The following is a 23,073-nucleotide window of genomic DNA, read 5'->3' on the forward strand; positions in this document are numbered from 1 at the left end:
AATGTACTGTAAAGCACTCTTTTAAAAGCCCTGTGTTCACTGGTTATGAGAAATTGCGGAATTTTGTCACCCAATACTTTCTTCCCTTTAACTCCTCATATGGATGTTCTCTGTTTAAAAGCTTTCTGGTGCCTGGAGGAATTTGATTAAACCGTAAAGTGGTTTCCTCAGGAGATCGATGCTGAGGTGTAATGTAGTAGAGTTATTCTAATGCAGCCAAGGCCCGAACACACGAATGTGTATTTGCACATCAACTATGGGCAATTAAAAAAAAATAGGCTTGCAATAAATAGTAGTATTATGTCAACATTACCCTTTACTATCTTAGTTTGTATAATTTTGTAATGAAGAAGCGGGTAGAATGGGTGTTGAGGCTTGAAGCTTATTGCGATATGAGCCAATATAATGGAATATTGCAGTATGCATTTCAAAATACGGTATTTTGCAATGCTTGTTCAACTGTTTTTCATCTATACAAATGACTTAAAAACATAAATGTTTAATTCTGTTCATTACATGCTACCGCAAACAATTTTCATCAATTGTAGCTACCTAGCTATAGCAATATAGCCAAAAGTATTGGCACCCCTGCAATTCTGTCAGATAATGTTCCATTTCTCCCAGAAAATGATTGCAATTACAAATGATTTTGTGGTAATATCTTATTTATTCCACTTGCAATTAAAAAAAAAAAAAAAACACAAAAATGGCCAGGGGAAAAATTATTATCATTTTACGCAAAACTTGCAACAAAACAAAAATGGGCCGGTCAAAAATATTGGCATCCTCTGAAAAATCATGTGATGCTTCTCTAATTTGTGTAATTAACAGCACCTGTTACTTAACTGTGGCAATAACTAAATCACGCTTGCAGCCAGTTGAAATGGATTAAAGTTGACTCAACCTCTGTCCAGTGTCCTTGTGTGTACCACATTGAACTGAAAAGAAAAATTGACGAGATATTTTAACGAAAGATTGTGCGGGTGGTGGATAAAGAACCTCGACTAACATCCAAACAAGTTCAAGCCGTCCTGCAGTCCAAGGTACAACATTGTCAACCCGTACTATCTGTCGGCGTCTTAATGAAAAGGACTCTATGGTAGGATACCCAGGAAGACTCCACTGACAGTGGTACCTTTACTTACGAACGTCTCTACATACAGGATTTTCAGGTTAAGAGACTCCTCAACGGTAAAATATTGCCTCTTGTTACCAGGCATGTGCCGGTTACCGGTTTCTAGGTATACCGTGGAACATCAAGGTTTCAAAACCGCTACAATTTTCCATCATAACATCCCTATGGTATTAGCTATTTTGTACGTCCCAAAAATGCACGGCTGACCCCTCCCCCTCAAGTTGTTGCTCAGTGTCAGTGAGTCAGTTGTGCTGCTTGTTTGGAGAACATGAAAACACGTGAACTTTTTTCCCCCCTCGATGGAAAACGAAGTCGCTGGTATGGGAATACTTCGGGTACAGGGAAGTTACAGCATAGGTGGGCCAATTGGGGGGGGGGCGGCTACCAGAGAAGGCAATATCTTCAATATGATTTCGCATTTACACAAAATTAAAGGCTAGTAAACGCTGTCATGAACGTTTTCCCACTAACTACAAAAGTTAACTCCAGCGTGTGTAGTGTGTCTAGTATTGGTAGAATATACTGTAATGTAAGCTTGTCAACGAAGCAGATAACGTGGCTAATTAGTATGAAAATTTAATATTTAGAATAATTCATTTATCAATTTTTAAAAAAAATTAATTTGACTTTATACTCATAATCCAATTTGCTAATATGTTGTTTTGACAAATAACAATCCTTTTCAATGGAAATGTCACCCAGAGATCTAAAAAAAAATGTAGAGCTGTAATTGCAATATCGTGAAACCCTGATATTTTTGCTTAAGGTTATCATACCATCAGAATCTCATACCGGCACATGCTTACTTTTTACGAAAGACATTTCAAGATAAGAAAGGCAAAAATACAGTATGGCTGGTACTCTCAGCCCCCAGAGTTTAATGAACGTAACATACTTAAAGCTGCTCTGCCACTGGCTATTGTCTAGCATTCCTGGCATCCGATTGGCTAAGAGGAACCTCTACTGTATGTGTATGTGTGTATCCTAGCATCCTCTTCATTCACCCCCTCGCGTTCCGACAGCTTTATATGAGTGTATTAACTTTTATTCTCTACTCTTGGCTTTTTACATTATTCACAACTCAGATTTTTTTGTTAATTGTGCACAGGGCTGTCAACAGACTTGCAGGGGCCTGGGGACAAGAAGCCATTATAGGGCCCCCACACCACCCCTGCCACCGACTTGTCACAACAACATACGCAGTACTTTTAAGGCTTTGCAAGCAATGACAGTGTAAATTTTCAAATTATTTAATTTGAGATGGATGGTTAAATTGAACAGACAGTAATGTGATGTGACACAATATGAGCAAATTCCCTCTATTGTCCCAGATAGGCTACAATACAATACAACCGAGAGTGCTAAGCCTCCCTGCTAAGCAACAAAACAGTATAACTAAACATCAGAAGCCTGCCCCCTCCACATCCCTGGGGTTATCAAGCTCTTCTGCTGTTCCACTGCTGCTCGGTTGTGCTGTTTCTGTGATGGATTCGTTGTAGCGTTTGCTGTAATACACAGCGGGCTGTAATCCCAAGATAAATCCAGCCGCCGGACCACAGTCTCTTCAGCCTCACGTACCTGCTCCCCACAGACTAACGTATATCCTTGATCTCCTATCACCTTCTCCTCGGCTCAACGCGAGCAGCATGTCTTGTCATACAGCAGCTCAATAGGCTACAAGCGGCCGGTGACAGACTCTAATCGGGCTTTGGTCACTGTGATCGCGAATGTAAACGTTCAGTGTTAGCGGCTGTTGTTCACTTACCGACATCACCGTCCACAGCCAACTCTAGCCCTAATTCTCTGGTTTCTTGTCCCCCTTTTAAAAACTTCATCATTTTTTTCTCTTTCACCTCTATGACCTTCATCTCTTTTTGTTTCTTCTTTTCTTTTCTGCGCACCTGATTTATGACGACTGGCCATGTTTAGAGTTTATAACAATGACATATTTTAATTTCCCGCTTCAGGGCACGTACTTAATGTAGCCTTGAGTGCGCCAGAGTCAAACCATTCTCTGCTAAGAAAGAGGGCGGCGTTATGTAAAAAAGGGAAAAAATATATATTTGAAATATTTATTATGTTAACGTTTTTAAGTACAGTGGGGCAAATAAGTATTTAGTCAACCACCAATTGTGCAAGTTCTCCTGCTTGAAAAGATTAGAGAGGCCTGTAATTGTAAACATGGGTAAACCTCAACCATGAGAGACAGAATGTGGGAAAAAAACCCACAGAAAATCACATTGTTTGATTTTTAAAGAATTTATTTGCAAATCATGGTGGAAATTAAGTATTTGGTCAATACCAAAAGTTCATCTCAATACTTTGTTATGTACCCTTTGTTGGCACTAACTGAGGCCAAACGTTTTCTGTAACTCTTCACAAGCTTTTCACACACTGTTGCTGGTATTTCGGCCCATTCCTCCATGCAGATCTCCTCTAGAGCAGTGATGTTTTGGGCCTGTCATTGGGCAACACGGACTTTCAACTCCCTCCACAGATTTTCTATGGGGTTGAGATCTGGAGACTGGCTAGGCCACTCTAGGACCTTGAAATGCTTCTTACGAAGCCACTCCTTTGTTGCCCTGGCTGTGTGTTTGGGATCATTGTCATGCTTAAAGACCCAGCCACGTCTCATCTTCAATGTCCTTGCTGATGGAAGGAGATTTTCACTCCAAATCTCTCGATACATGGCCCCATTCATTCTTTCCTTTACACAGATCAGTCATCCTGGTCCCCTTGCAGAAAAACTAGGGCTGTCAAACGATTAAAAATTTAATCGAGTTAATTACAGCTTATGAATTAATTAATCGTAATTAATTGTAATTAATCGCAATTCAAACCATCTATAGAATATGCCATATTTTTCTGTAAATTATTGTTGGAATGGAAAGATAAGACACAAGATGGATAAATACGTTCAACATAGGGTACATAAAGTAAGTACTGTATTTGTTTATTATAACAATAAATCAAGATGGCATTAACATTATTGACATTCTGTTAAAGCGATCCATGGATAGAAAGACTTGTAGTTCTTAAAAGATAAATGTTAGTGCAAGTTATAGAAATTTTCATTTTAAAACCCCTCTTAATGGTTTCGTTTTAATAAAATTTGTAAAATTTTCAATCAAAAAATAAATTTGTAGCCCGCCATTGTTGATGTCAATAATTACACAATGCTCATGGGTGCTTAAGCCCATAAAATCAGTCGCACCCGAGCGCCAGCAGAGGGCGACAAAACTCCAAAAAACACAAGTACCAAGTTGGCATTGCACTGTGCTGTCATTTTAATCTGTATGAGCGGGGAATGTGCGTTAATTGCGTCAAATATTTTAACTTGATTAATTAAAAAAAATAATTACCGCCCGTTGACGCAATAATTTTGACAGCCCTAAGAAAAACAGCCCCAAAGCATGATGTTTCCACCCCCATGCTTCACAGTGGGTATGGTACAATTCTGTATTCTTTTTCCTCCAAACAAGAGAACCTGTGTTTCTACCAAAAAGTTCTATTTTGGTTTCATCTGACCATAACACATTCTCCCAGTCCTCTTCTGGATCATCCAAATGCTCTCTAGCGAACCGCAGACGGGCCTGGACGTGTACTTTCTTCAGCAGGGGGACACGTCTGGCAGTGCAGGATTTGAGTCCCTGGCTGAGCATTGTGTTACTGATAGTAGCCTTTGTTACTGTGGTCCTAGCTCTCTAGGTCATTCACTAGGCCCCCCCGTGTGGTTCTGGGATTTTTGCTCCCCGTTCTTGTTATCATTTTGACGCCACGGGGTGAGGAGGAAGTTGAAAGTCCATGTTGCCCAATGACAGCCCCAAAACATCACTGCTCTAGAGGAGATCTGCATGGAGGAATGGGCCAAAATACCAGCAACAGGGTGTGAAAAGCTTGTGAAGAGTTACAGAAAATGTTTGGCCTCCGTTATTGCCAACAAAGGATACATAACAATGTATTGAGGTGAACTTTTGGTATAGACCAAATACTTATTTTCCACAATGATTTTCAAATAAATTCTTTAAAAATCAAACAATGTGATTTTCAGTTTTTTTCCCCACATTCTGTCTCTCATGGTTGAGGTTTAACCATGTTGACAATTACAGGCACTAATATTTTCAAGTGGGAGAACTTGCACAATTAGTGGTTGACTAAATACTTATTTGCCCCACTGTATATATATAAAATAGTTTTTAAGTATATATCGAGTAGAACAGAATATTTAATCAGACAATGATTAAAATTTCAAAAAATGTGAATGTAAAGTAAAATAAATTAAGGGTCATTCAGGGGCCCCCATGGTCCTGAGGGCCGGAACAACATACCCAGTTGCACCCCCACCTCCCCCGTTGACGGGCTTAATTGTGCAATAATCTGTATTATAATCTGTGTAATATATTTGTTACATGTTTTTATGCATTATAAAAGATTTATATCTGATTTTTTTTTTTGGGGGGGGGGGCGCAGATTACAGCATTCTCATGGAAAATGCATCTCTACTTAAAGAATTTTCAGGTTGTCAAACTACTTCCAGAACGAATTTCGTAAGTAGAGGTAACACTGTATATGAACAATTTTGTATTTACTCAAAAATATTTTCAGCAGTTTATTGGAAACAAAACATTCCATTACGACATGTGTATCGTATCACTTCATATCGGAATATAGCGATAATGTTGGCTGTGAATGCTCATCTTTTATTGCCATTGACTAGGCTAGACGTCCATTCTATTTCCTCTCCCAGCCAAAATGGCAGCCGGTGAGTTAAATGAGTGCCTTCGAAATGGGGAAGGTAGTTTCATTTGGTAACATGATACCATTTAGGAGAATGCATGCAGTTTTTTTTCTTTTAGTGCATCTTCACTTGAATTAGCAAACATGCAGACGTTTGCTAACCAATCCATTTTCAGTCCCAAGAAGTCTGCATCATCAAAAAATGGTCGTAAGAAGAGCGTGCAGTAGATGTCTTAATTGAAAATAAAGTGCTCATAATTGCATGGTCGTCAGGGCCTCCCTTCCAGTGCCTCTTTTATTTACCACCATCTTGCTTTGTAAATGTCAATGCGTTTATGCTTGCGCCAAAAAATTTGATATTTTCTCGTCCTGCCTCCTTTCTTCACAGGTGTTCTGGATGGACCTTATTGAAGCACAATTGAGTGGAATAGAAGCTAAAAATTGACAAGTAAGGATTTTTAAAGAATACTATTTTGGTGAATGTGTTGTATTCGGGATATTTATGTGCTATTTTTAAGAGATCTCATAGTGTTTATTTGATTTTAACTCATGTTAAGGATGGGTTTACTACATCATTTCCATGATTTCTGTGTGTTTTGAAGTCTATTTTCACAGATATAAATATATATTTTTAAAAATTTAATGTTGACCTAAGTGGCCTCAGCTTTCCCGCTGCATATGGACTGCGTCCAGATTTTTATGAGAGGCTATAGAGACACAGACACTTAAACTCAGACTGAACTAAGGCGGTAAATATATTTGTCTTGCACTTGATCTGATGAGTGCATGAAATACATCCAATTTGAACTAAGTACAGTGCCAATGCGGTGTTTAAAGTTCATTGTAAATTACATTTCACAACCGCAGTGCTCTGCTTGAAAAAAAAATCTGCAGATGTAGTTTCTGCTATTTATGTGGCTCAGTGTATGTACAATATGTTATCACGTAATAAAATGTCATTACTACTGCATTTACAATAAAGGTTGCACACTAGGCATATCAGTGACATCCAATACTTACACAGTAATAATTATGCTCAATTTGGATTGGTTTTTAATTAGAGAATATGCTAATGTTGTATATTGTCAGAATGCAATGGGAAAAATAGTATTTCAAAAAGGTATCTCAGTGTAATAAAATGTTACATGTTGTTGTCCTGGTTTCTATGTACTTTGTGCAATATGGCTGTGGTAATCATTCAGTGACAAAGAATTTGAATATGAACCAAAAAGTCTTTAATCTTCGCGCATCCATTTATTTTTTAAATGTCTATTTTAAGTTCACACTCCTACTCATATCTCCACGTATTACATGTTCAAATTATTCTCCTCTTAGCTATCTAACTCAAATGTGATGTGTTTGTGACTACCATATTCCTGCTCAGCCTGCGTTAGTTTATTACACAGCACAGGAGATGATATTTACGCATCCCCAGACGTTACATCTTGGGGAGGAAAAATTGATTGTGGCCGGATACAATCCTAATTTGTGGCCACAAAGTAGTTGCAATATAACCAAGAAATACTAGTAGCTATGGCACTTTGGCGCTAAAGACAATGAACGTAGACGGAATGATTCAATTTATTCTCAATTGGATTTAGGTTTGCACCATCGGGAAAAAATTGTACAATAAACTAGGCCTGGATGATAAATTGATTTTATGAATTCTAGTTTTTTCAATCCAGTTGAATTTGAAAAAAATAATTAGAGTTCTTTTTTGGCTGTTGTTGTATTATTATGCCAACAAGGAAATAAAGCAACCAATACAAAACAATATCTCATGAGAAAGAGTTTCTTTGCGAAGTTATTAGTTTGTATTTGTGGGCTGACAGCACAAATAGGGGGAGAAAAGATATTTAAGAGGTTTTGCACTTTATGTACCGTAATTATGGGACAATAAGTTGCTACTTTTTTTCCTTCATTTTGAATCCTGTGGTTTATAGTCCAGTGCGGCTTATTTGTTGATTTATTTGGCTTCATGGGTAATGTGTGCCTCCTAGCATGCATTGCAGCGCTACAGATGTAAATAACCATCAAAATTAAATTCTGTTCAGTTCTTAATAAAACACTCCATATCAGTGTTGTTTTCGTCACCAATGACGATATTTGGTAACTTTTTATTTGACCGCGGCGTCATAAGACTGTCATAAAACCGTCATAATTATGACATGACACTATCATGGGCGGGTTACTGAATACTTATGACAGAGGTCATTAAGTGTCATCCGGCAAATTATGTTACTAACTCCACTTATGTCCAGCTCGGATCTTTTACAGCCATTCAAAAGTGAAATAGTTTGCCGGATAACACTTAATGACATCTGTTATAGGCATTCATTAATGCTTGTTACAGTATCGTTTCATAATTCTGATTGTCTAATGGCGCCACTGTCAAATAGAGTGTTATCAAATACCATAACTACAAATTAATGAAACAACTAGAACAGTAACTGAATAAATAATAAGCACATAACATAAATTTTGATTGTTATTTACATCTGGAGCGCTCCAATGCATGCTGGGAGGCATGGTGGACAACAACAGTGTTGACAGAAGGTGGCAGCAGAGGTTGACCGTCTCCCCCAAGGGAGCAGTGATGGCCAAATGAAGCTTCTTGAAGCAATGAAGCTTTGAATCAATTGTCTGCAAAATTTCTTTGGTTCATTTGGTCTTATGACACTCGTATGATGCCGCTGTTAAATAAAGTGTTACTGGTTAATATCTTTTGGTGTAAATATTCCATAACATGGTAAGGACAGCTGCGGCTTGTCTTTGAACAAATGCCGTTTTCGTGTCACATTGGGTGGGTGGCGGCTTATAGTATAGTCAGGTGCGGCTTACAGTGTGAAAATTACTGTACGTTGTTGTTCAACATTTAATATTTTTAAAAACCTTTATGGGACAAGTGAATATATTTGGTCCTTATGGCATCCACATGCATTACTTACTAGGTTATGTACAGTATGCCACAATATTAACCTTAGTTATACATGATCCAAAAAGTGATTTTCTCATACATGGATGCCAGATCTCAATCATATATGTGACAGAAAACACTCAGGTGATTTGAAGTTCCGGTCTGAGACCCCCAATTTGGCCAACTTTCTTAATTGTCCGTTACGCATGTGTGATACATCATTGGAAAGCTTAAAATCTCAATTTTCTGGGGAAAGAACAATTTTGAACAGGAGGGCTTTTTTAAAAAAAAAATTTAAATGTTTTTTAAACAGCAAAACCTTATCTGGAGGTGAGAGCCCGCGAGAGCAGAATTACAGACGCCATGACTTTAACGAGATATTATTGCGTACTTACCTTTTTCGATCCAAGAACTCCCTATAGCATGTATCACTGAGTGCCAAGACACAGCTGTGATTGGCCACAGCTGGATTTTTTGGGGGGATTTTATGGGTGAAACATGGCAATATAACAAGGGGTCGCGATGCAGAAATCGCAGACATCAATGAGTGGTCGAGATTTTCTTTTTCATATATTTACCCTTTTAAATGTGTTTTTTTCCCCCAATATTTCTTTGTTTGGGTCGATTATTTATCATCTAACATCGTAGAAAATGCAACAGTAACAAAAAAAAATACAAATAAGCGATAATTATGAGGTAGATATCCGTGACTTTTTTACAGACACCATATTTTTCATTGTGACAAAATTTGTTTAAAAGTTTAAAATAGGCGAGTGAATAATTTTTTTGTCGTTTTTTTTACAAACGAAATATGAGACATCAATTAATGATTCTAAGCTAAAAACGACAGACATTTTGAATAATGAATATAATTAATTACCTTTGTTTTATGGCTGAGTTGAAACAAAAGCGTATGCGCAACGTCTGTAAATGGGGGTTTTCAGGGTAAAACGGACAAATTAAAAATAGTTTGGAGGCTTAATGCACCATGAATCTGCCATGGCAGCATTTAAACATGTAGTTCTATCAAAGACAAATGTTGTTTTGTCTTAAAATACAGCAGTTTCTTTGAAAGAGGAGTGCAAAAACAGAACTGCTTTTTCAGTCTTGTCTGTGTTTTCTATCTTGAAAATCTTTCCCTCCACATCTGTGCTGTCAGCCCCATATCCAAAGTAATAACTCCACACACAAAAAAACCTTACATAGAGTAATCCGTCAAATAAGTGGAGTCATTGCTAGATTTCCTTTTTGACAAAAGACAACAAATTCAATTTTTTTAGTCATCCCCAATTCAAATATACTGTATATCTGGCGGAAAACACTCAGGTGACTTGAAGTTCCGCTCTGAGACCCCCTATTTGGCCAAATTTTAAAATTGTCCGATATGCATGAGTGATACATCATTGGAAAGCTTAAAATCTCCATTTTCTGGGGGAGGACAATTTTTGAACAGGAGGGCTTTTTTTTTTTTTAAATTTAAGTTTTTTAAACAGCAAAACCTTATCTGGAGGCAAGAGCACGCGAGTGCAGAATTACAGACGCCATGGCTTTAACAAGATATTATCGCGTACTTACCTTGTTTCGATCCTAAAACTCCATGTAGCATGTATCACTGAGTGTCAAGACACAGTTCTGAATGCCCACAGCTGGATTTTGGGGGGATTTTATGGGTGAAACATGGCAACATAATAAGTGTCGCGATGCAGAAGTCGCAGACATCAAGGAGTGGTCGAGATTTTCTTTTTCATATATTTACCCTAATAAACATATTTAAGCAAATTTGCTTTGTTTGGATCAATTATTTATCATCTAACATATTGGAGAAAATGCGGCAATAACAAAAAAAAAAAAAAAAATACAGTTAGGCGATAGTTATAAGATAGATATCCGTGACTTTTTTTTACAGACGCCATTTTTGTGACGTAATTTGTTTAAAAGTTTAAAATATGCGAGGGAATCATTTTTTAGTCTACCTTTTTTATTTTTTTTAACTAAATATTAGAAATCAATTAATGATTCTAAGCTAAAAATGACAGACATTTCGAATAATAAATAATAATTACTTACCTTCTTTTTATGGCTAGGTTGAAACAAAAACGGTTGCGCGACGTCTGTAAACGGGGGTTTTCAGGGCAAAACGGACAAATTACAAATAGTTTGGGGGCTTCATGTGCCATGAATTGGCTATGGCAGCATATAGACATATTGTTCTATCAAACACAACAGTTGTTTTGGCTTAAAATACTGCATTTTCTTTTAAAGAGGAGTGCAAGAGCAGAAACTGCTTTTTGTCTTGTCTGTGTTTTCTGCCATATGTATATATATATATATATATATATATATATATATATATATATATATATATATATATATTTATACAGTGCCTTGCAAAAGTATTCGGCCCCCTTGAATCTTGCAACCTTTCGCCACATTTCAGGCTTCAAATATAAAGATATGAAATATAATTTTTTTGTCAAGAATCAACAAAAAGTGGGACACAATCATGAAGTGGAACAACATTTATTGGATAATTTAAACTTTTTTAACAAATAAAAAACTGAAAAGTGGGGCGTGCAATATTATTCAGCCCCTTTTACTTTCAGTGCAACAAACTCACTCCAGAAGTTCAGTGAGGATCTCTGAATGATCCAATGTTGTCCTAAATGACCGATGATGATAAATAGAATCCACCTGTGTGTAATCAAGTCTCCGTATAAATGCACCTGCTCTGTGATAGTCTCAGGGTTCTGTTTAAAGTGCAGAGAGCATTATGACAACCAAGGAACACGCCAGGCAGGTCCGAGATACTGTTGTGGAGAAGTTTAAAGCCGGATTTGGATACAAAAAGATTTCCCAAGCTTTGAACATCTCAAGGAGCACTGTGCAAGCCATCATATTGAAATGGAAGGAGCATCAGACCACTGCAAATCTACCAAGACCCGGCCGTCCTTCCAAACTTTCTTCTCAAACAAGGAGAAAACTGATCAGAGATGCAGCCAAGAGGCCCATGATCACTCTGGATGAACTGCAGAGATCTACAGCTGAGGTGGGAGAGTCTGTCCATAGGACAACAATCAGTCGTACACTGCACAAATCTGGCCTTTATGGAAGAGTGGCAAGAAGAAAGCCATTTCTCAAAGATATCCATAAAAAGTCTCGTTTAAAGTTTGCCACAAGCCACCTGGGAGACACACCAAACATGTGGAAGAAGGTGCTCTGGTCAGATGAAACCAAAATTGAACTTTTTGGCCACAATGCAAAACGATATGTTTGGCGTAAAAGCAACACAGCTCATCACCCTGAACACACCATCCCCACTGTCAAACATGGTGGTGGCAGCATCATGGTTTGGGCCTGCTTTTCTTCAGCAGGGACAGGGAGGATGGTTAAAATTGACGGGAAGATGGATGCAGCCAAATACAGGAACATTCTGGAAGAAAACCTGTTGGTATCTGCACAAGACCTGAGACTGGGACGGAGATTTATCTTCCAACAGGACAATGATCCAAAACATAAAGCCAAATCTACAATGGAATGGTTCAAAAATAAACGTATCCAGGTGTTAGAATGGCCAAGTCAAAGTCCAGACCTGAATCCAATCGAGAATCTGTGGAAAGAGCTGAAGAATGCTGTTCACAAACACTCTCCATCCAACCTCACTGAGCTTGAGCTGTTTTGCAAGGAAGAATGGGCAAGAATGTCAGTCTCTCGATGTGCAAAACTGATAGAAACATACCCCAAGCGACTTGCAGCTGTAATTGGAGCAAAAGGTGGCGCTACAAAGTATTAACGCAAGGGGGCCGAATAATATTGCACGCCCCACTTTTCAGTTTTTTATTTGTTAAAAAAGTTTAAATTATCCAATAAATTTTGTTCCACTTCACGATTGTGTCCCACTTGTTGTTGATTCTTGACAAAAAAATTAATTTTTATATCTTTGTTTGAAGCCTGAAATGTGGCGAAAGGTTGCAAGGTTCAAGGGGGCCGAATACTTTTGCAAGGCACTGTATATATATATATATATATATATATATATATATATATATATATACAGTTGTGGTCAAAAGTTTACATACACTTGTGAAGAACATAATGTCATGGCTCTCCTGAGTTTCCAGTTATTTCTACAACTCATGCACTTTATACTTACAAACAATTGTTTGCACTGTTGCTCTTGGGACCTGCAGCTGCTTTGAAATGGCTCCAAGTGACTTTCCTGACTTGTTCAAGTCAATGATTCGCTTTTTCAGATCCACGTATGTATATTTTTGACCCAGCAGATTTGATCACTTTTTCTGTTAACCCATAATAAAGTCATGAAAGAACCAAACTTCATGAATGTTTTTTGTGACAAAGAAGTATCTGTTCCAATCACTCTATCGGAGAAAAATCAGAGTTGTAGAAATAACTGGAAACTCAAGAGAGCCATGACATTATGTTCTTCACAAGTGTATGTAAACTTTTGACCACAACTGTATATATATATATATATATATATATATCTGAAAAAGAAGCGAAACAGCCCCACAGCATCACCGACCCACACCCATACTTCACAGTGGGTATGAGGTGCTTTTCAGCATGCGCATCTTTCGTCGCACGCCAGACCCACTTAGAGTGTTTGTTGCCAAAAAGCTCAATCTTGGTCTCATCTGACCAAAGCACACGGTCCCAGTTGAAGCCTGGGACTGTGTGTATTTTTGTATGTATTTCGCTTCCAAAGGCCCTGGGAACCTTGTTAGAGTGCATGGCATCATGAATGCTTTGAAATACCAGGACATTTTAAATCAAAATCTGTTGCCCTCTGCCCGAAAGCTGAAGATGGGTCGTCACTGGGTCTTTCAGCAAGACAATGACACTAAACATATGGCCAAATCTACACAGAAATGGTTCACCAGACACAAAATCAAGCTCCTCCCATGGCCATCTCAGTCCCCAGACCTTGTTTTGTTGGCAAAAGGGGGTTGTACAAAGTTTTAACACCAGGGGTGCTAATAATTGTGACAAACATTATGTGATGTCAAATAATTTTTTCTTTATGTGGGATTTTTTCCCCCACTGAATGAATGCACTTGTATTGAGGGCTGGATTTTTCTCTTTTTTTCCATTAAGGTCCCATATTATTTGAATTAAAAAAATATATATATTAGAAGCTAAAATACACATCTTTTTCAGGGTTGCCAATAAGTATGGAGGGCACTGTATATATTATAGAATTATTATTATTATTATTAGGCATTTTAGATATTTTTAATGAATAAATAATTACACCTAGAAACTAGTACAGTTTGAATGACTAATAACAAATTTACTCCGTTAATTGCCCTCAATAACACTCTCATGACGATTATGTGCTAATGGGCAGAGTTTATGCAGCATGGTCATGTCCAGAATGCTATCGTTCCTGGAAATAGTTCAATTTTTTTCCCCTCATGGGGACCTGATTTTTGTTTCCTAGACTGCAAGACTAGCAGTGGAAATGGATCTATTTCCCCAAGATGTGAAAGATACAAATCCACATAGACACACCCACAAACACAACTCTGTAGTCATGCAGTATGTGAGGTTATTGAGAGCAGTGAGGCTGAGCTAGCTCCCCAGACGACACCGATAAGACCCCGATGAATCTCAGCATCGATCCCACACAAATACTATCGACAACCAGGCAAAAAGGTGTCCAAATGATCCAATGTCCATTTTGAGATTTAGCCTACATATCACAGAAGCATACACGTACAGTATGTGGCGTGCTTTTTGTTCATTCTCTTATGCCCTCCTCACTCTCATAATGTCAGCTTGATTGAGTATTTTCTCTTCCCTTGTGTTTTCAGTAACAGCCTCCCTCCTCTCTCACACACACAGACACACAAGTACACACACACATACTGTCTGCGCGGGCACCCTCCCCATTTGTAACCGCCCCAACTCATCACTTCACGCTGCATGAGGCAACTGCAACTCTGGCTTATTATTATCTTCATTTTTAAGGTAGGTGCACTTTTAGCAGTGTACTGAGCACATTATGGACTCTGTCAGGTGCTAAATGAAAATTACTACAGTCATGACTTGCGTGCCGCTGCATCAGCATCATCTGCAGCGCTGTTGGCACACAACCTAAGTCACATTAGTTGTAATTTCCTTTGTTGGCGGTGTTAAGTCTCATTGTGTTAGCAGGCTGGATTTATGTTTGCATTTGCTGCCGGATAAAATGCCATATTTTAATGTTTAATATTTTTTGCTAAATATAATGTGGACATTGTATGTACAGAGGTTTATGTACTTTTTGGCTCTAATGTGTTCTAGCAAGTTTCAGGGGTGGATCCTGTGTGTATTAGTCTTTGTTTTTCTTTCTTCTTCTTCTTTTTTTTTAAAAATATATATATTTTTTTGTATTAAAATACAACAGACTTGCTTAACTGGATGCAATTCTAATAGTTTTACTTAATTTCATTTACTTCAGCTTCTGTTGATTTCACTATTATACAATCCACAAAAATGCTTAGTTTGGATTGACAGTGCTGTGATGTAGAAATCAATGTTTTTGTGGTACTTTGCAGTTGGGTGGAACTCTACTGTTGGCATAGTTGATGAGTGGTTTGCACAGCTGCCTAAGGCTCCTGGGTTCAAACCCAGATCTTGAATGACAGGTGGTGATTCTATGAAATTGATGTGAATGATTGTCTGTATGCATGAGCTCTGTGATTGGCTAAAGAGTGAGATGGGCGTACCCCACCTGTCAAACATAGGCGTTAAAAGTGTAGAAAATGGATGGATTAACCAATCAATGGGATGTAATACAATGCACTGCTATATCATTTCAAATGACGAGCGCAATGATAAACATGCAGTGAAAAGATTGCTTCTCAGATTGTGCAAGTTAAAATGGAGCATTATTATCTTGCTATATTTTTAACCCTCTATAGGGCACTCACTAAACTGGTTGGCGGCAATTAACGGCGCTAGACGTCCAATCCATTTGGACTGCGAGGCGCAAATGAACCCTTACATTCAAAATGGAATGGACGTTTAGTACGTCAAAAGCACTGAATTGAGTCCGGGGGTGGTCCCGGAGGGGGGGGGGGGGACGATGGCTCCTTTGCTGGGCTGCGGGAGGAGGCTGAACTACCCCCCGGGCTGGCTGAGGGGGGGCGTGGCCCTGGGTTGGCGCCCGCGTGGTGTCTCGTCTGCATTGCTGTCGCGCACCTGGTGGGGGCTCGCGTGCAGCTGGATGTGATAGTGCGCACTCGGGTAGGGGGTCCCGGTGCCGAGAGTGGCGATAGGGTGGCGTAGGGTCGGTCACCAACGGGCTTACACTCACAACGGATTCACACGATAACTGGGTTCTAGATCACAGAGCTGATTTTTGTACACTCTACCCCTTTCAATCAATTAGCTCATTGACTCCTCCACCCCCATCTCCCTCTTTCCCTGGTCAACAGGCCCCCCACATGGTGTCAATCGCAAATACACCTAGCTGATGATAGCACCAACATACTAGTAGTTAGTGTGGACCAGACATGTCCAAAGTCCGGCCCGGGGGCCAAATGCGGCCTGTGGTCAAATTTCATCCGGCCCCCAGCCTCTGTCATATAATCAATAACATCTGGCCCGCACACTGACTTAATAAATTGGTCAGCAGTACTGCCACCAGCATATGAAGTAGCTTACACACTAAATGCTGCTCCTCATTTACCCACTAAAAGGCAGCAGCACTCTAAGCAACATTACCCCGTGTGACCCTTTACTCCCAATTTTCTAAAATGGCGACAATCAACAAAAAAAAAGAAAGTTGACTGCGACGGCTGACGCTTCAATGATAGGTGGAAATTGGACTATTTCTTCACAAAACGACGCAACAGTGTCTGCCTCATTTGCAAAGAGACAGTCGCTGTTTTTAAAGACTTCAATGTAAGGCGATATTACCAAACAAGACACGCTGACATGTACGACAAGATTACAGGGAAGATACGCAGCGAGAAATTAAAGCAACTTGGAGCTAGTTTAATTTCACAGGAGCAGGATTTCTCAAAAGCCCAAGAGTCAAAAGAGAACGGCACAAAGGCTAGTTGCGAGATTGTTGAAATAATTAATAATAAAAAAAATAATGAAGCAAATGTGTCACACAGAATAGCTTGCTAAAATTTGCTTAAATATATTGTTCTACGTAAAGAACGTCAGCCATGGTCGGCCCCCCACATTTTTACCACACCAAATCTGGCCCCCTTTGCAACAAGTTTGGACACCCTTGGTGTAGAGGTTCAATGTGTTTCTTGTTGTTGTTTGTTTGTGTTTCTTTTCTTTCTTCTCTTGTGTTTCTTTTCTTCTGTTCCCCCATAACCCCTTCCTGTTCGCTGCTTTGTCATAATAAACGAGGTATGTTGAATGATCACAATGGGAGTATGTCATACTCTCAATGTGAAACATTAAAACTGTTCAGACTAACCAGGCACTTACACTTCCAATCTCCATGTCAAACAGCTGAACAGGACAGGTAAAAAAAAAAAAAAAAAAAAATTTTTAAAAGCACTGAATTGGACATCTATCGTCAATGGCAAGCAATGAGTTGAGCACTATGAAATAAATACTCTTTAGAGTATTATTTGGATCCATAACCAAAGTGCATTTATGTTTTTCTAAATTTTAATTGGATTTTTATGACCTTCTTAAAAAATTATGATTGTATTTATTCATAAAAATACAATAATGGTTGTAATGATGTAACAAGGTGCGCCGAGCCTTCGGAGCGTGTGTCAAGTAATGAAGGGACGTTTCCGTGAAGTGTGTGCCGAGGCTCACTTCATTTAGGGGCGGTTCCAAAAACGATGACGTCCGAAGCCTCGCTGCCCAGCTGTACCACATGATTGCTTCAGGGAGTGCTTTAGATTTTGGTTTGACAGCTCGCTACTGAATGCAACCATTATGTCTGGAATGAAAATTGCCACCTGCACCCTAGAAACCAGTCCCTCTGCTCTAACAAAAGACTGTCTACCTGTGATCTCCTCACTTCTCAGCAACATCATTAACACTTCCTTCCGCTCTAGCTCTGTCCCCCAACCTCTCAAACTGGCTGCCATCATACCCATCATAAAGAGATCTGGTCTAGATCCCGATATACCGAGCAATTATCTCCGGATCTCCGATCTCCATTTTCTGTCTAAAATTCTGGAAAGGGCCGTCGCTTCACAACTCAGAACCCACCTCACCAGCAATAACCTATTTGAACTTTTCCAATCTGGCTTCCTCTCACAGCACAGCATGGAAACAGCCCATCTCAAAGTAACCAACGATATTTTCCTCTCCTCGGACTCTGGACAACTCACCATCCTCATCCTCCTGGACCTCAATGCTGCTTTCGATACAATCAACCATACCATCCCGCTCTCCCGATTAGAATCTCTACACATCACTGGCACCGCACTTTCCTGGTTCCGTTTCTACCTCATCGACCGACAACAATTCATCACTATCAATCACTGCACATCCCCTGCTGTTCCCCTATCACAAGGTTCAGTTCTTGGTGCCCTCCTCTTCATTCTTTACATCCTCCCCCTTGGTCAGATCATCCGTAAATTTGGACTCCATTTTCACTGCTAAGCTGACACCATCCAAATTTACATCTCCACAAAGCAAATCTCGCACAGCACCGAATCCACATTTCACAACTGCCTCAGTGAAATTAAATCCTGTATGCAAGCAAACTATCGTCAACTTAACAGTAACATATCGGACAAAATCATCATCGACCCTGCAGCTCACATCAAAGACGGTCAAATTTCCCTCACCATCAGCAACTGCACCCTGCCTCTCTCAACACATTCCTTGGTATTATTTTCAACAATAAACTAAGATTCGACCAGCACATCAACCACATCACCAGAACTGCCTTCTTCCAGCTCAAGAACATGGCCCGTCTTCGCCCCTCCCTCAACTTCTCTGCTGCTGAAAACCTCATCCATGCGTTCATCACCTCCAGGCTTGACTACTGTTACAATTCTTTTCAGTTCTCCATCCGAACTCCTCAATAAACTACAATATATCCAAAACTCCGCTGCACCCGTACCCCCTATAGGAATCACATTACCCCCGTCCTCCACAAACTGCACTGGCTTCCTATTTCATACAGGATACAGTTCAAAATCATCCTTCTCACTTACAAAGCACTCAATAACTTGGCCCCTCCTTACCTCAGAGACCTTCTCTGTCCCTACACCCCCTCTAATCACCGCCGCTCTTTTAATGGAAACATCCTCGCACTGCCCCAACAAAGAACACACTGCACTTGGGGGGACAGTGCCTTCTCCGTTGCTGGATTTCATGAGTTCCCTTTGGAACTCACTCCCTAAACCCATCTGTACCTGTTAAGACCTCCTACGTTCGAAAAAATGTTAAAACTCACCTTTTTAAACTAGCTTTTAACTGATATTTTCTTTATTGTTTTGTTCTGCTCACGTTGTTTGCTGTTTTTTATTTGTTTTGACCGTAAGGCATCATTGATTTTCTCCAGTTAAATGTGGAGAAAACAGATGTGATCATTTTTGTGCCAAAAAAAAGGAAAGGTCAAAGACAAGCAGGCACCTTTGCACAATGTCACTTACAACTACAAATCAAGTCAGAAACCTTGGCGTATTTATTGACTCAGACCTAAAATTTAATAGCCATCTAAAGTCTAAAAGTCACAAAATCTGCTTATTACCACTTAAAGATATAACCACTTAAAGATATAACCAGAATTAAGGGGCTTCTGACTCAACAAGACATGGAAAAACATATGCATGAATTAATTTTCAGCATATTGGACTATTGCAACGCTATATTTACAGGTCTTGATAAAAAATCAGTCAGGAAGCTGCAGCTAGTACAGAATGCTGCAGCCAGAGTCCTCACAAATACAAAGAAACTGGACCACATTACACTGGTTTTGAAATCGTTACACTGGCTTCCAGTGAATCAAAGGATAGTCTGTGAATACTACTGCTCGTCCACAAAACACTTAATGGCCTTGGACCAAAATACATGCTTGATTTGTTAGATTCCTATGAAACATCTAGACCCCTAAGGTCGTCTGGAACCAGTTTCCTGTATAGTCCAAGAACAAGAACCAAGCAGGGTGAGGCAGCATTTAGTTATTATGCTCCTCACCTCTGGAACAAGTTACCTGAAGGTCTGAAGTATGCTCAAACTGTTAGCTCCTTTAAATCAGGGCTAAAAATGCTTTTGTTTAGCACTGCATATCCATAACTGTCTATATATTTCAGTCTATTTGCTTTCTATTCCTCTCGTGCTTAACTCCATTGCTGATTTCAATTATTAGCAGTGGTAGTTGTATTTGTATTATTTTATTTATGTTTTTATCCTGTTCGTGATTAAATGCGATTTTTATGTATAATTTTATTTCCTGTTTCGATTGTCTTTGTTTTTACGTTCTATTGATTTTAATGTGATTTTTATGATCTTCATGTGATGTAAAGCACTTTGAATTGCCTTGTGTTGAATTGTGCTATATAAATAAATTTCCCTTGCCTTGCCGTGAGCATTGGTAAAAGCGCTCTACAAATATAATGTATTATTATTATTATAGTATGAACACCTGTGGCCACATTCAAAATGTGGGTGTTTGAAGGAGAGTTGCGATAAGGTGAGCGTTTGGATAGTATGGAGGTAGTTTGGAGAGTGAAAGGTTTAGGAGTGAGAAGAGAAGGAGTTATACAGTAGTTGATAGGATGGAGCCACCATAAAAGACTTTTGTTAAAACTTTTGTTTTCGAATGAAAATGAATGAAGCCCCGCTCCCCCTCCACCCTGTACATTAATGTTCAAGTTACACTTTAACTGTCCTCTGCTTGATTACGTTCATGCCAATTTCAGAAAAATATATTGCACAACCTGTCAAATTATGATTATAACATTTGGGGAATCATTTTCAAACCCACACACTATTTCTTACAGTAATCCCTCGCTATATCTCGGCTCAACTTTCGCGCAGTCGGTGCATCGCAGATTTTTTATTCTTGTTATAGGAATAAAAGAGTTCTAAAAACATATTTATGTACACTTGATTTTCATCTACGTACTTATGTACACTTACACACACACAAAACCACACACATATCATATGAGAGAATGAGTACCCAGTATGTTTTATACATTAGTTTATGTATTTCATTTATATTAATATTTTAATTATGTTTTAAACTATTTTTTTAATGTTCTGATGATAACATATGCATTTATAGGATTTCATATACACTTAATGATATAATAGAATAATGTATAGTATGTTAAAAATTGGGGGGTGACCCTATTTCGCGGTTTTTCACTTTACGCGGTCGGTTCCAGTCCCCATTAACAGTGATAAGTGAGGGATCACTGTACATACATATATGTGATAATCTATGTACATACGATTTGGTCAAACAATATTTTGTAAATTAATTCCTTCCGAACAGACGCACACACAGAAAAAAAAAACAACAAGGAATCACTCGTGTGGTTGAGCGACAACTGACTGTGATCATACACTTAACCAGTAGGGGGGTACCATGCTCACATGAGGCTTCGAGAAATGAACCCTTTCTCAAACCAACTGGCTCAAGTGGTTCAATCCCTCACAAGGCTTCATCTCACCATCACTAAATGGTTGTAAAAGACCAGGCTCTAGAAGGAGGACAGGCGGGACTGGTTGCAGATCTGTTTATTTAAACAAAGAAAAATGGGGAAAAACAAGTTAAACAAAAAACTTCCGTTACTGGGGATCACGGCCATGCCATGGAATACCACTCCCGGGGTGGCTTCTTAATTCTAGAGATAGAAGGAAAAAAAACCTAAATGTTAGGCTTCCCAATCAGGGTTACAAAATAACGAGTAAAAACACCCTAGCCACCTTCAAAAGCTCCCACATACTGTACTCATGTTGCATCGACACCTTGTTGTAATTTTCTCCCTCCTTTTATAAGTTAGGGCGAGCTCCTTAATTGGTGACGAGAGACCATGTGTTGTTATGTTTTCTTCAATGATGACTGTAACGAAAATATTTCATCGACGAACAATTTTTTCATGACGATGACGAGATGATAACAATCTAAAAACGTGTCTTGGGAGACTAAAACGCAACGACAGGAATGCCAGTTTTCATCTAACGGGTCGTTACAAAAATGCGCCATAGTTTCTGTCACATGTTCACAATGTGTGACATTTTATGAATAGCAAGCCTGCATCGTTGCTGTGTCTGTTTGTGTCACTCATGTGGTACGCCCCCCAACTCACCCACTAGTGTCCTCTCCCGTCTCCTCTTTGCTTGTTTTGAGACACGCACGGTAAGATCTGTCTCCTTATCTTTGCAAGAGATAATATGTAATGCTGCTTTAGCCTTTACAGGTCTGTGCTGAGTGATCATCACACATTAAATGTAACTCGTAGCGTTAGCATAGCATTCACGTTCGTGTTATCTCTGGGATATTGCTAATGGCAAGTGTCCTCTTAAACTCTGGGACAACTTTTTCTGCATACAGTTCGTGGCTTCCAGCTGGGTATAATTAATTGAAAATAATGTACTATTTCCTGCTGAGTGTGTATTATCACGTGATAGATTTGTAGATGCTTATATATGCTACAATATGTGCTCGTCTGTCAATATATATTCGAAATAGTTCGAACTTGGAAACCTTTTTTTATTCAATTATTTTTGGGATGAAACGTTCAAATCTTACAGACGAAAATATTAGGTGAATGTCAACTAAAACTAGACATAATTAGTCTGAGTTTTGGTCAACAAAAACTAGACGAAGACAAACACATTTTGAAATGACTAAAATATGGACTAAGACTAATAAGTATTATCGTCCAAAAGACTATGACTGAGACGAAAATTAAAAGGGCCGCCAAAAACAACACTGGTGTTGCCTAATCAGGCAATTGGTAGCATGTGTGGTGGTCACCTCTCCGGAGAGTCGCTTTCCAGGGTGCTGATGATTGTACTTTTTATGATGTTCCTGGTAAAAGCGCTGTCCAAGGTGCTGAACTTCTGTGATTACACCTGTGGAACCAACCAGTGGGGGACCACATGGTTGATATGTAACTGAACGAAAGTTCTTTTGCTGCTAACCCTCCTGGTTTGAATGGATTGGATGTCTGCTGGTGATAAACTGATAAGAATTAATATTCTGAAAGTGTTAATATTGTGACTTATACATTACCTAAAAATGGGATGTACAGTGGGGCAAATAAGTATTTAGTCAACCACTAATTGTGCAAGTTCTCCCACTTGAAAATATTAGAGAGGCCTGTAA

The 23,073-nt window shown here is 39.0% G+C and overlaps 1 protein-coding gene across 1 annotated transcript in view; it reads left to right on the forward strand.

Moving 5' to 3' along the window:
• Positions 1 to 52: 52 nt before the first annotated feature.
• Positions 53 to 23,073, forward strand: part of LOC130906946 (potassium channel subfamily K member 4) — a 36,465-nt gene continuing 13,444 nt past the window's right edge. Inside the window, exons 1-2 of the mRNA XM_057821701.1 lie at positions 53 to 1,043; positions 6,261 to 6,320. Coding sequence (XP_057677684.1) covers position 6,320 — 1 coding nt within the window. The 5' untranslated portion in view covers positions 53 to 1,043; positions 6,261 to 6,319. The remainder of the gene's footprint in view (positions 1,044 to 6,260; positions 6,321 to 23,073) is intronic.

This window comes from Corythoichthys intestinalis, chromosome 18 (genome assembly GCF_030265065.1).
Source record: "Corythoichthys intestinalis isolate RoL2023-P3 chromosome 18, ASM3026506v1, whole genome shotgun sequence".
Lineage (NCBI taxonomy): Eukaryota > Metazoa > Chordata > Actinopteri > Syngnathiformes > Syngnathidae > Corythoichthys > Corythoichthys intestinalis.